The 13,341-nt window shown below is 41.5% G+C and overlaps 1 protein-coding gene across 2 annotated transcripts; it reads right to left on the reverse strand.

Moving 5' to 3' along the window:
- Window positions 1-815: 815 nt before the first annotated feature.
- Window positions 816-8,145, reverse strand: LOC143270741 (cancer/testis antigen 55-like). Of its 2 annotated transcripts, XR_013047979.1 has the most exons (6): window positions 7,779-8,145; window positions 6,747-6,931; window positions 4,420-4,564; window positions 1,941-2,053; window positions 1,621-1,856; window positions 941-1,071 (listed from the first exon to the last, which is right to left on the reverse strand). XR_013047979.1 is itself a non-coding variant. In XM_076561755.1 (5 exons), exons 1-5 carry the CDS (start codon window positions 7,885-7,887, stop codon window positions 880-882), a joined length of 744 nt encoding a protein of 247 aa, XP_076417870.1. In that variant the 5' UTR covers window positions 7,888-8,145; the 3' UTR covers window positions 816-879. The 2 variants fall into 2 exon arrangements, 1 of the variants encoding a protein (XP_076417870.1); XM_076561755.1 differs by lacking the exon at window positions 1,621-1,856 and having other exon boundaries at window positions 816-1,071.
- Window positions 8,146-13,341: the final 5,196 nt, after the last annotated feature.

A 13,341-nucleotide genomic window follows, 5' to 3' on the forward strand; every position in this document is an offset into this window, starting at 1 on the left:
GGATCCTGAAAAGGGATCTAGGGTTTTATCTGATCCATGTCTGCAAATGAACTACTCTAATCCCATAAAATGGGTCACAGAATTGATATTTTGCACATATGGTAATGTTTTATTTAAATGAGTTCTTAATGGAAGGTGGAACAATTTAAATTGAAGCAATTGAAACTATAGTAAAACACTACTACAGGCCAGTGAAATGATTTACTAGTCTGCAGGTTTCAGTCTGCCCCTAGGGTCCACTAAGAACTATTATAATGGTAGGAACTGGAAAACAATTCACTTAACACCCTATTTTTATGGAGATTAAATGCTAGCATAGGAAGAGGATCCATAGATTCCCCCACAATGTCAGGTGACATACCCATCTCTACCTCCTCTTGAGTTCCCCTTGACATGCTGGTGTGGGGAAACAGTTAAATTTAACAAATGGAGCAGCAGAGCAGCTGGTAGGAAATGAAAGATATTGTAGACCAAAAAAAATTGGAAAGGCATAAAGAGACTCAAGCTAGAAGCAAGCTGTAATGTTAAATCATACCTGGTCACATTCACCTGCTCACTCCTGGAATCTTGAAAAGTTAAATGCTTTGCTTCTCCATGCTGCTTAATGGCCCATGAGGCCAGTGGCAACACAGAATCTGCTCTTGCTTATAGAAAATGATGCATTTACCCTAAGGGCAGGGCTATTTCTTTGCTAAAATCATGTTCCAATAGGGCATGGTTTTGAATTAACAAGGTACCTTCCTAAAATAGGTTCAAGTTGCTAATGAAATCAACAGGATGTTCAAAAGAAGAGTCATAGTTCATACACCTTTGGATTACATGCTCATTTTGTTTTATTAGCCCAGAGCCTTACAAATAATCGTGAATTACAAGGCTTCGTCAATATGTTTCCACTGGGATCATTGATACTGCTCTCCAAGAACAGTGTGGTTGAATGCTGTCCACAGCAACCACATTCACGATGTCATACAATCCCGGAGTATAATCTGTAGGCTTCTGGAGGGAATCCTCAGTAAAAAAGATGATGTCATCTACTATGCCAGTTCTTCCATCAATACTGGTAACACAGACCTATCAAGAGAAATGAGGGCAATGAGTATGGAGAAGCATAACCCACCACAGATGGCCCTCAACAACCCCTTGGCTCTACTCAGCAGGTCCTTCAACCCATCACTGATTCTCATCCTTGACACACAGGGAATGCCTGGGTACTGTGTTATCACAATGATTCAGCATCCCACCTCACTCCTATTAAAGCAGAGAAATAAGACAAACATTGGGTGGCATATGAGAGGATGTGCCCTTCAGGCTACCCAATGTGACCTCACACTCTATCTCCTGTGTGATGAGAAGACATGCCCTTCATGCTACCCAATAATGGACCCACACTATCTCCTGTGTGATGAGAAGACATGCCTTTTCAGGCTACCTTATGTGACCCCAAACTCTATCTCCTGTGTGATGAGAAGACATGCCCTTCATGCTACCCAACATGGCTTCACACTCTATCTCCTGTGTGATGAGAAGACACGATCTTCATGCTACACAATGTGGCCTCACACTCTAGCTCCCTGACTTTACATCTCATTCTCAGGCTGTACTGACCAAGGTCTTACCCACCTTTAATTAGCAGGCTGAACACCTCAAACCCAGTGCACTCAAATTTCTCCCACAATTGCCTCACAGCCAAGACGCTTTCTAACTCTTGTCCACAAACATCCTAACATCAAGTAAAGCACACAAGTGAGGCGTTAACTGTGTATATATTTTACATTATTTTCTGCTTATTTCCTTTTCAATCAGTGAATGTGTCCACTTTGGCAGGGGATATATTGCCAAAAATACCAAACAAAATCCTGGGTAAAAAAAAAAAAAAGTGATCAGAAAGGAAGAATAGGCAGCTACCTACCGAGGACAAAGGCAATATGGAAGCAAATTACCTCATCCATATTCTGGGAATTTAGGAAGCTCACAGCGTTGATAGTGATGTTTGGAGTACCTGGCTTCAAGGAATATTCAACCAGCAACAAGTCTCCTTTAAAAGGCAAGAACCCTAAAACAGCAAAGAAAATTAGAAATGTAAATACAATTGCACTTACATCATATCACATTACTTCAGGTCATTTGTCACTGAAATAGGCTAAACAACATTTCCTGAATGTAAAGTAACTTTTCCAAATACTTAGATACCTTTTGGACAGGTATGGTGGTTCATGCCTTTAATGCCAGCAGTCCAGATGCAGAGGCAGGTAGATCTCTGTGAGTTTAAGGCCAGCCTGGTCTGCAGAAAGAATTCCAGGACAGCCCAGACTACAAAGTGAGACCCTGTCTCAAAAAAACAAAAACAAAAACAAAAAACAAAACCCCATCACAGACACCTTGAACATCTTCCTACAATAAGGGAAATTTATAATGCTTCAAACACTGGTTCTTCTACCCTGATTAATGGTCAGATGCTGATAACTAACAACTGTGTGTCTCGGAGTGAGCATTTTGGTAGGATCACTGGTATTCCTCCTCAAATTGTTACATCTCCTTTGGGAGAGGCAGCCAGGCACATTAGTTGAAGCAAATTGTTGAGCCAGTGAGCCTTTCAGCATACCTAGGCTAAAGAGAAAATGTGAGGACCTAACTGTTGAGATAGTGTTCCAGAATAAGGACACAGAGAAGGGGTGGAGAGAGAGCAAAGGCTCCAGGGCTATTTGCAATGACTGACGTATATCTAATATAAATCCCTTACATGTAGGGTGTTTTCAATGAACAGACATTGAATGCAGTCAGATGTGCTGGCCAAAGCTTATTATCTCAGTCCTGGAGGGATGGCTAGGCAGTTAAGAGCTCATGCTGCTGTAGTAGAGGGCACAGGTTGGCTTCCCAGAAACCACACAGTGCCTCAGAACCATCTGTAACTCTAGTTTCAGAGGATCTAAGACCCTCCTCTGGCCTCCTCAGGCACCAGGCACACATAGTACTCATATGTGCATATAAACACTCATATGCATAAATAAAAATTAATAAATGGTTTTTGTTTTGTTTTTAAGAATAGAGCTGGGCATAGTGGCACACACCTTTGATCTCAGAACTTGGAAGTCAGAGGCATGGGGAACTCTATAAGTTTCAGGCCCACCTAGTCTATATAGTGAGTTCTAAACAACCAGGGCTAATTAGAGAGATCTTGTATTAAAAAAAAAAGAAAAAGAAATGAGAGAGAGAGAGAGAGAGAGAGAGAGAGAGAGAGAGAGAGAGAGAGAGAGAATAGAAAATGCTCTCACCAGATTGGCCTGTGTAGGTCGTTTTCTTGATTAGTAGGGAGGCCTAGCACATTGTGGGTGGTACAAATCCAGGATAGGTTGTCTTAATGGTATATAAGAAGGCAGGGTGAGCCATGAGGAGTAAGTAACCCAGTAAGCAACACCCCTTCATGGTCTCCATTTCAGTTTCTGTCTTAGGTAGCTGTATTGAGCTCCTGCCCTTATTTATCTTGACTATGGACTACAATCTTCAAGATGAAATAAACCCTTTCCTCCCCAAGTTGCTTTTGGTCACAGTGTTCATCACAGCAGTTGAAACCCTAATGAAGACATGCTCCCTCTCCCAGAAGCTATCAATTATCAATATTTCCTTTGCTAGGAGTGAACTTCGTGTCCACTTTCACACTTGATGCTGAGATTTGGTCTGGGTTGAGCTTGCATGAAGCTTCTTTTAAAGGCATTGAAAAAGAGATAGTTATAGTCTATTGAGCTTGGGTTATACGATCTTCAGAATGTGGGAGGTGTTCTTACAATTGGAAATAAGGTACAATAAAGGAGAAAGAGGTTAATATTGTTTAAAACTTTCCTGATATCATTTACAGTGTGAATGCAATCACTGATGACTCTATATGGTTTTTATTTATCAACTTATTTCTGTAGTTTTTCTTTTTAAAATTTTTGGTTTTTCAGATATGTTTCTTCAGGGTCTTTTAAAGCTCACTGTATATCCAAGGTGTGGTTCTGAACTCAAGAAACCCTAGCTTCTGGCTTCTGAGTGCTGAGATCATAGAATTTTTGTTGCTTTGCTTTTGAGACAAGGTATCAAGAAGTGTTGGGACTAAAGGCATGTACTTCCATGTCTACAAGAGGGCATTTTCTCAATTGGTGTTTTCTCTTCCCAAATGACTCTAGTCTGTGTCATGCTGACCTAACAATTAGCCAACACAGTGAATCAGTGCTTTTTTTAAAGTGCTTTTAGGTCCACCATGCTCCAGTGGAAGGCCACATGGCCGTGAATTTATAGGCAGTACAAACTGAATTTGATCAGTGAATACAAAGAGGACACAAAGTTGGGTAGATAGGGAAGGGGCAGATTTACGGGACATGAATACAGTCTAAGTTCATTATGTAAAATTCTCAAGGAACTAAATAAAATGTTAAACCATACCTCCAGAAAGAAGTTGCATGGGAAAGAAAGTTTCCTCACTGATATAGATGTTGTCTCCTGTTGTATAAGTCACACATTTAATGCAAAGTCTCTTGTCAAATTCGGATGGTTCAATACCATAAATGGGATCCGACACAGCTTTCACCTACAAGATAAGGAGATAGTGGTTGCAGCTAAAAATAACAATTACAGTCAGGACTTTGTATATGCAAATGATTCACCACCAAAACAACTGCAATTTAATGAGTCGGTTTGTCACAGTTGTAAGGACATTTGGGACATACGACTCTTGTTAGAGACAAAGTGCTTTATTTTTCACATCAAGACAGCCCTCATTCAGTAGAAATCATTTCAATGACAGCTTTCAACACTATCAACATGGACATGAGAAGATGCATAAATTGTGTCTGTGCTTGTTCTGTGAATTGGTCAGTGCATTCCAAAAAGAAATTACCCATCTATGTTGAATGCACACACATCTTTAGGTTCAGTGATTAGACCTGTTCTGCACTCCGATTCTACAGGAAACCACAGATACACTGTACCTTGAATAATTTCAGGGTTTTCCTGGCAAACTTGCATTCTCCAAGTTCTTTTTTTTTCTCCACCTAATAAATAACTACTAATGGAGCTGGAGAGATGGCAAGGGAGTTAATAGCACAAATTGCTCTTCCAGAAGACCTGAGTTTGATTCCCAGCACCCATGTCAGGCAGCTCCTAAGGCCATTATCACTCCCACTACTGCCACTGTTCTCTGCAAGCATGTATACACAGGTGGCATGCACTCACACAGACACATGTATACATGCTTAAAAATAAAATAAATCTTCAAAAGTAGAAATACTGGGAACACAGAGAAGAATACACATATATTCTAAGGCTTAAGGAAAGATTTTCATATACTGTTGCCCTTCCCAATCAAATGGCACTGAGTGGATGATCCAATACATGGTACAGGACCACTACACATAGCCAGTTATAAAGCAAGGTGTGGATCCTTGTCCCAGGACCCTATGTCAAAATCAGGGTGATTGAATGTTTGTATTTCTGTAAACATACAGCTTTTAGAAAAACAAAACCAAAATGAGACAGTACATGGGGCTTGAAACCCCAGCACGTGGAATGAAGAGACTAGGGAGATGACTGAATCTGAGGCCAGGCATGTGATATACAGACTGAGACTCTGTCTCCTAAAACAAGAATAAATACATTGGAAAAGAAATTAATGTCCACATAAATCATGAATTGACATTAGCTTTACAATTCCTGCTAAAAATCAGAAGGTAAAGACACAATGAGCATACTTAGAGTACGTTAACATTATACGTAAAATCAAGAACACAGAGTACTAGGTAAAATAATGGGAAGAAACATGCACAATTTTCCTAACAAAGACAGTATTTTTCCTAACATGGAAAGAGCTATTATGAATTTAACTAATGAGAGGAGTAAAAAGAGAAAATTGCTTCATTATCACTAAGATTTAAAGAAATTGGGAGGTTAGGGAACTGTCTCAGTGGATGAAGTGCATCTTGTGCAACCGTAGGGCCTGACTGCTGATTCCCAGCACCCTCACATAAAAGCAGGGTGTGGTGGAATCCATCCGTAACCTCAGTACTGAGAGGTAGAGACCACGAGATTCTGTGACTTTCTGGACAGGCAGAATAGCCCTAACAGTGAGCTCCAGGTTCTGTGAGAGACTGTCCCTAAACAGAAGGGGGCAAGAAACTGAGAGAAACATGCCAATGCTGAACTATGACCTTCACACATGCCTGCATGGGTGACTCCACATGCATACAACACACACACACACACACACACACATGCACGCATGCACGCACGTGCACACGCACACACGCATACGCACACACCACACATAAACAGGCAACAAAAAAGAGAGTTTTATAATTTGAAAATAATATTATGAAGCCATTTTAGTTCTCATTTTATAATAATATAATATAAAATTATTTTATAATAATAGTAATTAAAAATAATCTATGTTTACCAATACTGGCAAAAGGCTGTTTTGTAGCCTGTTGATGAGACAATCAATTTGGATATTATAGCTAAAAATAATTTAATATCATCCACTGATATGTAAACACCCTAACTGTCATGATAGAACTCTCATCCAGTGACTGATGGAAGCAGATGCAGAGACCCACGGCCAAGCCCCAAGTCGAGCTCAGGGAGTCCAATCAGTGAGAGAGAGGAGGGATTATATGAGCAAGAGATATCAAGACCATGAATGATGCTCATTTTAATCCAAGAGGAAATATCAAAATGCCATCACTATAAGAAAGTCTCAGCTAACTCAGTCTTACTTTGATTGTTTTGAGTGCATGAGTTGTTTCATCTTCTTCCACTAGAGCAATGACATTCATTCCAACATTCACCGGGACATTGCCACACACCATGTCTGGATTGAAGAAGATAGATTCATTAATGCAGCCACAGTCGGTACACAGGGTGGTCACAATTCCTCTGACAGTCTTCAACTTGGAGATATCTATGACACAGATAAACAAAGGTCACAACAGTTCATATCAAATGCAATCCGTCTCTACACAGAAGTCCTACTCTGAGCACCTGTGTAGATGTGAGCACGTATCATCACTTCTCTGACCAGAAAAACCGTTCCTGGGCCCTAAGATTGTGACCACTGAATGTCACTTCCACAGCATCTGTGGGTGGCCTGTCCCAGTAAGAGTACAAGTCCTGCTCAGGAAGCCTCTTTAAACTCCCATTACTGCTGGTATATGCCTGCCTCAGCAGCAGCAGCAAATGCATAACCATGGCTCTAATTTCTGACCAAGCATTAAAAGATATGTGCAGATGTAAGGACATGTTTTCAAATTGTCTTTTATTCTTCATGAGCATAATGGGTAAGCAATGTTTTGGGAACTGGCTCCAGTATCCTGCTGGGACAACCGGCCACCTTCCTTCATAGTACCCTCCTTATGACTGACTCTGCTTCCTGGCTTCAGATACATGTGTGCATGGGAAACAAGACCAAATTCAGTCTCCAGTGAGATGTTCCCTTTTCTGGGGAATACACAAAGGCTTCTTGCAAGGGGGAAGGGAGAGACAGTACATCCCGCAAAGACTTGTGTCACGTGTTCTTTGAGTTGGTCCAAACACCCTCCTGCTTTGGCTCACCACGGGAGCTTGGGGCACAGTTCAGTGCTGGCCTAACTCTTGGGAACTCAGGGACACCCTCATGCTCAACAGCCACTCAGGATGGCGGCAGGTCCCTCCCGCCATCTGTGTCCCACAACACCTCATGGTGGAGAGAGGCCCTTTTCTGAGGAGTCTTCTTGAGTGGGGGACATGGGGACTGACTCCCAGAAGATTACCTTGATCATGGGGACTGTCTCCAAGAGGATTATCTTGAATCTGTAGATTTTCTTCAGATTCGGTGCTCCTCCAAAAGAAATTTAAAATACGGCGCAGAATTCTCTGCATAGTTACCACTGGCCTGGGCAACACCGAGGCTTTCTGATGAAGCTTGAGATATCCTGACTGTCAAGTTCGATTCTTCGGCATCCCTGAGATGGTAGTGAATGGCTAATAGACCAACCTGAGGAGAGCCTGCAGTAGGGTACCTCCACAGGGGCTTCCAGGTTTCAGGGAGACCACTGGAGGTCACTACTTTTCAGCCAATGAGACGCAACTGTTTGTTTACGTCACTACTGTAGCCAATGAGAGACACTGAGCAGGGAAATTTAGCCCCACCCCCTCACACAAGTGAACCAATAGAAAAGTCTCTGGAAAATTCCTAAGTTGGCCCTTAGTACGGGTACTCAGAGTGTGCATTTCTGCTTTGCACACTTTTGGTCTCCCACACACACACACACTTTTTTTTTAGTTCTTTGAGTGAGAGTTTATTGATTTGAAGTACTATTGTAAGCACTTAGGGCTACACATTCCTTGGATCACTTCTTTCACTGTATTCCACGTGTTTTGACATAATTGAATTTCAACACTAAATATAGCAAAACTTCCTTTGACGTGTTTTTGACTTGATAGATTATAAGTGCATCCTTAATTTCCTATTTGTTTTTTATTCCTTTGTTTGGATTCTTCTTTTACTTTAAAACCCCTTCCTCAGGTTGTTTCTTGCCTTTTGTTCATTGAATTTTTTAATTGAATATTAATCATCTACTCTCTTACATTGGGACAGTGAGAAACTTAGGTAAATATTTTATTTTGCTGGGCGGTGGTGGCGTACGCCTTTAATCCCAGCACTCGGGAAGCAGAGCCAGGCAGATCTCGGTGAGTTTGAGGCCAGCCTGGGCTACCAAGTGAGTTCCAGGAAAGGCACAAAGCTCCACAGAGAAACCCTGTCTCAAAAAACCAAAAAAATAAAAATAAAAATAAAAAATAAAAAATAATTTTATTTTATCAGACAGTTGCCCTGATTTAGTTTACCATGCAGGGTCTTTGTTTCTCTTACAGAAAATTCTTTCAATGTAAGACAGATGATTCTTAGCCCCTTTTGATATTAATTTGGTTCTGGTTTCTCTGATCCTGGTGTTTGCCTTTGGGTCTTAGCTGGTACTATTTGAATGAATGGAAGATAGTTCTCTAGCATATCATATCAATGGGGATAAGGAGATTTCGTAGGGCTGGTAATATGTGGTAATGGTTTCCTCTTTCAAATCCTTTCTCTTTCTCCCCTGATCTCTCATGCAAAAAAGAAAAAAGAAGAAGAAGAAGAAGAAGAAGAAGAAGAAGAAGAAGAAGAAGAAGGAGAAGGAGAAGGAGAAGGAGAAGGAGAAGGAGAAGGAGAAGGAGAAGGAGAAGGAGAAGGAGAAGGAGAAGGAGAAGGAGAAGGAGAAGGAGAAGGAGAAGGAGAAGGAGAAGGAGAAGGAGAAGGAGAAGGAGAAGGAGAAGGAGAAGGAGAAGGAGAAGGAGAAAAGGAGAAGGAGAAGGAGAAGGAGAAGGAGAAGGAGAAGGAGAAGGAGAAGGAGAAGAAGAAGAAGAGATTATAATGGTGGTGACATTAAAGAAGCTTCTAGCTCATTACCCTTGGTGTGTCTGGGTCGTTCTTGCAATTCTGCTCATATACATTGGTTTCTGTCATCTACACTTGGACAGAGTCTCCAAGCCATTATGGGGAGCACATACTTCTCCGGGCTGCTTACTCTGGACACATCCTTGGCGCTGCACTATGCTAGTTGATGTTTGTTTGGCCTGATATAGTCAGAAGTTTCCCTACTCAGGATGGGAAAAGCAATAAGCTTACCCACACAGACTTCTCTTAATATTTTGAAAGTAGAAAAACTGAGTCTAAATGTCCCTTTTCTGAAAAGTTCTGAACTAAGAAATGTGTGATTTTGCCTCAATACAGAATGTGTTGCACACTATCTGCTTGTAGATCAAGGTTATTTTCCTCACTCCTCTTGACAGATGGTCACAGTCCTGTCCCTGATGACAAGAAGTCTTGGTCATGTCATCTCCCTATGACAAGAATCATTAAGATGGGGCCAGAGAGCTCAGAAGTTGAGAGCATTTGTTGATTGTGCTGAGGACCTTGGTTCAGTTCCCAGCATCCACAGGGTGACTCACAACTGTCCATAATTTCCATATGATATCTGCTTTGACCTCCATAGGCACCAGCTGTATGTGGTGTACATAAGTACAAGCAAGCTAAACACCCATACACAGAAAACAAATTAAATTATTTTTAAGTGAGCAAATGATCATGTAGCAGGAATCTTAAAAGGTCTTATTAATAAAAACAAACCTGAAGCCAGGTATTGGGGTGAATGATGGAGGATCAGAGAGACAGAACAAGCTACAGCCACCGCACCTTGCCAATTTCTCAGCTGATCCTGTTTCCTCAGACTGGAAGCCTCTGAGTCCTCATCCAGAATGAATCTCAGCTGAACTACTGCTAAAAGCTTAAAAGCTTAACCAGGCTAGTTCCTGGTTTTCACGCCTTATATACTTTTCTGCTTCCTGCCTTCACTTCCTGGGATTAAAGGCGTGTGTCACCATGCCTGGCTGTTTCCAGTGTGGCTTTGAACTCACAGAGATCCAGGCAGATCTCTGCCTCTGAAATGCTGGGATTAAAGGCGTGTGCTACCACTGCCTAACCTCTATGTTTAAGATAGTGGCTGTTCTGTTCTCTGACCCCAGATAAGTTTATTAGGGTGCACAATATTTTGGGGAACACAATATCACCACATAATCAAATAAGAATTTATCCAAAAAGACATAAACATGAGAAAATATGCTCTATAATTTTATCTATATAAGGCAAGTACAAACAAAATTATAGTAAGAAATATTAATAATCATCAGTACTTAGCTGATCATGGTGCCATAGAACTGAAATATCAGTACTTGGGTGGTGGAGGCAGGAGGATCAGGAGTTCAAAGCCCACTTTAGCTACATAGAAAGTTTAAAACTCTGTTTCAAAAGTACAGAAAAAGATTAGGTGCTGAAGAGATGGCTCAGTTGCAGAGAACCGGGTTTAGTTCATATTAATTGGTTTGCTCTGATGCATTCTTCTGACCTCCGCAGGCACCAGACATATACATTCATGCAGGCAAAACATTCATACATATAAAATTACTAGAAAAAATGTTAGCGAATGAGAAAATGTACTATATATCTCAAAAAGCTGGAAAAAATTTTGAAAATATTCATCATAAAGAAATAGCAAACATGATGAGAAAAATATGTTTAACATATTTTAAATATTATAGAATATACACGTGTATAAAATATTGCATGGCATCCCACAAATATGTATGATTTTATGTATTGATTAAAATGAATTTTTTAAAAGTCACAATGCAATGACTATATATATTCAGTATAATGACATAATAAAAAACAATAAATCAATATTGATAGTAAGGATGTAGAAAATTAAAACCCTGCAGGTGAGGACTCAACCAAATGTAGCCCAACATTTAGAGCCCTGGCTTATGAGAAGACTCCAGCAACTCCTTCACACCAACCAGGAGCTGGGCAGTTGGGAATTATTATGATCTCTTTGTGCTGAGGAAGCATGGCCCTGAGCAGCACCAGGAGGAAGTGAACAGGACAAGGATACTCACATGCAGGCCTGGGGCGGGGTCTGAGCTGGGCCCACCTGGCACCTTGCCCCACCAGGCAGATGGGCACTATTATGGTGAACAGATGTATGGTGTGGTATGTGAGTGCTAAAGAGACAGAATGGCTCATGTCCTGTGGACAGAGGCAGATCTGAAGAGGCAAAAGAGGTGAGGAGTGTACTGAGGTGGGTGGTTTGAATGATTGCTACCCAGAGTCATGGTGATATCTGGGCCTTTGCTTATTTGTACTTGCGCACACGAGTGCGTGTGCGTGTGCGTGTGCGTGTGCGTGTGCGTGTGTGTGTGTGTGTGTGTGTGTGTGTGTGTGTGTGTGCACGCACTCTCATGTATTACTTTCATGTAGCCTAGGCTGGAAAAATTGAAACTTTTTTTGAGCCAAGATCTCACTATATAGCCCAAAAGAGTAAGCACAACCAGATAACATTTGTGTATTTCTATAAAAATCATGTCTTCTTTACTATGGCTGTCATAAACACTATGACTAAAAGCAACTCGTGGAGAAAATGGTTTATTTCAGTTTACAACTCTCAGGTCACACTCCATCACTGAGGGAAATCAGGGCTCCATCACCGAGGGACATCCTGTTCAAGCAGAGCAGGAAGCTAGAGACAGGAACGGAAGCAGAGCCATGAAGGAACACTGCTTACTGTCTTGCTCTCCCCCAGGAAAGCAGAATTTAACAGAAAGTGCACAAAATATCAAAACTGAAGACCTAAATCCATGTTTTGAAATCTGCCACTGATAACATGTGTAACTCCTTAGGAATCATGTTCTATATAGCAATTTTTAAAAATTTTTATTATATGAATGCTTTGCCTGCATGTATCACTAATTGGAGGGCCAGCCTCCAACAGCCCAGAGTATGAAAAGGAATCCACGAATGAGGCAAGGGGTAGACTTTTTCTATCTGAGGGGTAAATAAGGAAATACACACTCTCTGATGATAACTTTCTCTTTTGCTTCAACTTAGGAAATCTCCTTCTGAAAATTCTCTATCTCCACACAGCTACATTCTTTACACACACACACCCCTTTAAATACATACATCTCTCTCCTGCACACCGATATATTTCTATACACAGTTCTGCCTCTTTTTTACATAGCACCACATCTCTCTTTTATACACATTTCTTCTCCCTACACTGCAGCATTCCTTCACACACTCCTTCATCATTCACTCATTCTTTACTCACTCACTCTCTCACTCACTCACTCACTCTCCTTTGCTCCCACATGGCTCCCCTACATCTCTTTTCTATATAGCTTTACAAGCTCTCTCTTCTACATAGCTACTCATCTTCTACCCAGCTCTCTCTGCACACATAACCTGCTCTCTCATCACACACACACACACACACACACACACACACACACACACACACCCCTGACACACACTCACTCTTCAACAGCCCAAAACTGGACAATATATGCTACATTTTCAGGGTCTGACACATTCTTTTTTTGTGAAAAGTATTCTTTTTTTATTTTATTTTATTTTATAATTTAATTTAATTTTACATATCAGCCACGGATTCCCTTGTTCCCCCCCCCCCCCCCCCCCCCCCGCCTTCCTCCCAGCCCACCTCCCATTCCCATCTCCTCCAGGGCAAAGCCTCCCCCGAGGATTGCAATCAACCTGGTAGACTCAGTCCAGGCAGGTCCAGTCCCCCCCCCAGCTGAGCCAAGCATCCCTGCATAAGCCCCAGGTTCCAAACAGCCAACTCATGCACTGAGTACAGGACCCGGTACCACTGCCTGGATGCCTCCCAAACAGATCAAGCCAGTCAACTGTCTGACCTATTCAGAGGGCCTGATCCAGTTGGGGGC

This window comes from Peromyscus maniculatus, chromosome X (genome assembly GCF_049852395.1).
Source record: "Peromyscus maniculatus bairdii isolate BWxNUB_F1_BW_parent chromosome X, HU_Pman_BW_mat_3.1, whole genome shotgun sequence".
In the NCBI taxonomy this organism is placed as follows: domain Eukaryota; kingdom Metazoa; phylum Chordata; class Mammalia; order Rodentia; family Cricetidae; genus Peromyscus; species Peromyscus maniculatus.